Source organism: Helobdella robusta, assembly GCF_000326865.2.
Source record: "Helobdella robusta unplaced genomic scaffold HELROscaffold_21, whole genome shotgun sequence".
Lineage (NCBI taxonomy): Eukaryota > Metazoa > Annelida > Clitellata > Rhynchobdellida > Glossiphoniidae > Helobdella > Helobdella robusta.
In genome coordinates this window covers 2,556,039-2,560,131 of record NW_008704124.1, presented here as the reverse complement: position 1 = coordinate 2,560,131, position 4,093 = coordinate 2,556,039, and the positions used below count along the sequence as shown (strand labels likewise).

Here is a 4,093-nt window from a genome sequence, read left to right as displayed (position 1 = left end):
CTTATCATGTGACTGTGTAACACATTTTCTTGACAATTATACAATTATTCAATTACGATGTCGTTTTACATTCAGAAATAACGGAATGCAGCCTAATTTATTGACAAAAATATTATAAACGCAAACATAAAATTCATATTATTAAATAATAAATTATAACATTTACAAAACACACACGCAACTGTTCTTGCAAATTCGCAGATGCAAGACTCTCATGCTGCAAATATTGTTGAGATGCAAGCTAGAGATTCCACTCATGAATAGCGAAAAATAAGTATTGCATTGACATTTTAATAGAATTTTAAAAGTTAACACATACCACAAATTGAAAGAAGTTTTTATTTGAATTTTGACTCTTTCAACTGAAACTGTTTAGTTTTCATTTTTATGTCGTTATTCTATCATTACACTATCATCCTATCAACGTCTTATCATCCTATAATTATACCACCATTTCATCATCATTATCATTTTGTCGGGATATCATTGTCATCCTAATAACAACCTCTTATTATCACCGTCAAATTATCCGATCATAACTCTATTATCATCATCCCATCATCATCGTCACCACCCTTTTTTTATATTATCACCATATCATCGCCTTATCAACACTATACTGTAAAAATCAGTTAAACACTTGATTATATTAATAGTGGTGTATGTGATGTATCGTGTGTATATCTATAAACGCTCTGTTTCTAATATGTTTATACACAATATATAATATTATTTTAGAATAGAAGAACCAGATTTGTAATGAAATTTTTGTAAAATTTAATTGCTTACATTTAAAGGTTTTAAAATTAATGATTAAGGTGAAAATTTTCAAAAATTTCACATTGAAGAGAAACCTTGGGACCCCAAGCTATCCATTTCATTTCATTTATTGATTTAATTTTTTAACATCGTTGCTTTCATGTTTTTCTGCCTCTTTTCTTGTTGAGATTTATTCGCGCTCATAGAGATCTGGGAGAATGTCTTAAAATACAAGTACTTTTTTGTATAAATCCATACATTAAATCACACACACACGCACACAAACACACACACACGCACACACACAGATATATATATATATATATATATATATATATATATATATATATATATATAGGCTCTCGTAATATTGCCGTTTCTGAACCAACTGTTTGGAACAACCTGCCTGCTGCTCTCAGAAATCCGGACCAAACCCTGCGTCATTTCAAGAAGAAACTGAAAACTCACTTATTTTCATTGTAATGCATTATTGATCAATTCTTTCTGTTTAGTCGACATGTTCTAAATATTATTTCGTATTTTCGTTATATTGAATCGATTACTTTTCTGTTTATGACCAAATTTTAATTTTATTTCTGTACGATGCATTATGATTTCTCGTTTGTTATCTCAATTATGTTGCTAAGTTTAGTTTTTTGTTAGATAGCCCTTTTGAGACTCGTTTAATTAGCGCTTCATAAATGTTTCAATATATATATATATATATATATATATATATATATATATATATATATATATATATATATATATACATGATTGTTTGCTTCATATGTATTTATATCGAAGGTATGTATTTGAGAACAATTCAAAAGACGTTTTTCATAATAAATTCAATTAGATATACTATAATTTATTTATTTATATTTTTCTGTATTTGTCTGGCAAGGGGCTGTGCCATATTACTTGAAGTGAAAATAATAATGTTAGAAGGGTTACGTACATCATTCCAAACAACACGTTCACGCGCAAATAATGAAACGTCATGCCACCGGGCATCCGGCCTTTCATTGAATTTGCAGACATCTGCATCATTTGAAGGATTCACTTAATTTATTGATTTAAAAATAAATTTGAACAAAATATTTTTTTATATACAAAATTTTTTGTCATTCATTTGCCATCGCTAATGTTAGCATAACATTTGTATGTTCTTATCTGAGAACATGTTTTAATATAACTGAAATAAAACTTCAAAAATTTTTTTAAAGGATTCACGTTTACAATACAAGGATGTATTATGAAATTAAATATAATATTTAATTATTTATTATCCATACGCACGCGCACACACACACACGCACACGCACACAGCCAAACATATAAAAATATACCGTGTTACCAACCAGTCAGGTCATTATATGAATTGCTTTCATTTTTTCATTAATTTATCCGATGCTGTCAACCAAAAATTTAATATAATCTATAACACAATTTTATTATTGTTATAATTCTGTACAATTTTATTATTATTCTGTACAACTTCATTATTATTATTATTCTGTACAATTGCTGTTTAACGTGTCTCGTTTTAACGTGACTCACTGTTTATTGGCAATATAAAGTTATTTAGCCGTTGTATATATTTAAATTTAGTACTAAATTGTTGGTAAATTGCGAAAAATATGGCTGTTTTTTTTAAATTACAGTTTGATAAATGTTTTAATTTTAATAAATAGTTTTAATTTTAAACTACTGTCAGCGCAACAATTTACCCGCATTTATTCTAAAGAATTTAAGTTTATTAACAAACACCTACAATCGAACGCAATTTGAATGTTTCCGTAAACAACAACATCAATGTCTTTCCTCATTTATTAACAAATAATAATAACATCTTACCGAATAATTTTGATTATACGTTGGCATGTTGCTGTGGAGAACGTTCCAAAGGTCGGAAAGGACTTACAATGCATCAGAGATCATGCAAAACCTACAAATCTCTAAAAGCTAACATTTCCAAAGTTGAAACAGACAACGATAGCGATGGCAGACAAGCAGCTTTCAAACACACCCATAAAAACACAAAAATGCCCAAATCGTCAATACACCGATCCAAAGCTAACGCATTTTTCCAAATGGAACTCAAACCCCTCGATATCATCTCAGTTTCAAGAGACAATATACTTTTCGCTGCCAACTGTGGTACGTTGAAATGAAAAACAACTCACAACGAAGCCAACAATCAAGATATTAGAAGATTGAAAATGAAATCAAAAAATTTGAAGTTCCTAGCTCGGATCTCAATAACAGCTCTTAAAAGATGTCCTATTCTTACATTTACACTAGGATTAATACGTGCCTGCCTTTCTCTATTTTATGCTTTGTATACAAATACATATACACACGCATATAGTTGAACAAATTTAACCATTTTTCTTAACTACAGTCCTAAACTCATTGCATTACTTTAGTAAGATATTTCCAATGAGTTTCTAATTATTTTTAAGTATGCAAGCAGTAAATTGAATCGATACAATTTTTGAAAAAAAAAATCATTTTAATTTATATCTACAAGCAGATAACAAATATAAAAATGAACTCAATTTTATTCAGTGTTACAAAAGGCCAGATAACGCAAACATGCATACGAGAATATTGAAGCGGTAAAATAGTTAATTCGAAGTTTTTATTAACTTGAGATGGTGCTAAAATAAATCAACAGCAAAGTCAACAAATATCAACAGTGGAAAAAAATTCCATAAACAAAAATATTTCATAAAAAAAATTTAAGGTGTTTTCTATATATTTCTATTGATACAATTTGTCAATTTACAATTCTTGATATATCTACAGTTAGCCCTGTTCTATCCAATTTAGTTAATTTGCATTTTATTCCTCAACTTAGATTATACGTCGACGAGCGTTGAGAACTTCACACCTTATTACTCTAATGGAAAAAAAAAGTTACAAAAAATGAACTCTTTGAAAGTTTAACGTTTGAATAAATGAAACATTCTTTATCGAAACAACTTTGACGACGTTTTTTCACAGACTTTTATGGAGAATTCCCTTTTCTTTTATTTGTCGTTTGTCATCTGACCTTTGTGATATTTGTGTTGATTGCATGTAAGTTCAGATTAGATGTTTATGTACAGTGCAGTACAAAGCTTACCTCAACTTAAAAACATTGAAAGTATAAAAATGTTCATAAAAAAATTTCGGTGCTTATCTCACTGCTCACGTGACCAACATTCACTCTGCACTCACATCGGATTTGTCTGCAACACGTGCCTGCGTTTCACACTTCTTTGTTATTTATTCCATTTCTCGTTTATTATTTATTACGTTTCCCTATCTTGCTTTATATTCTTAC

At 29.1% G+C, this 4,093-nt stretch overlaps 1 protein-coding gene across 1 annotated transcript; it reads left to right on the top strand.

The window, feature by feature from the left end:
• Positions 1–2,687: 2,687 nt before the first annotated feature.
• Positions 2,688–3,714, top strand: HELRODRAFT_171774 (hypothetical protein; the record flags this gene model as incomplete). Its single annotated transcript, XM_009018450.1, has 2 exons — positions 2,688–2,922; positions 3,626–3,714. The coding sequence occupies 2 exons, from the start codon at positions 2,688–2,690 to the stop codon at positions 3,712–3,714; spliced, it is 324 nt and encodes a 107-aa protein (XP_009016698.1).
• Positions 3,715–4,093: the final 379 nt, after the last annotated feature.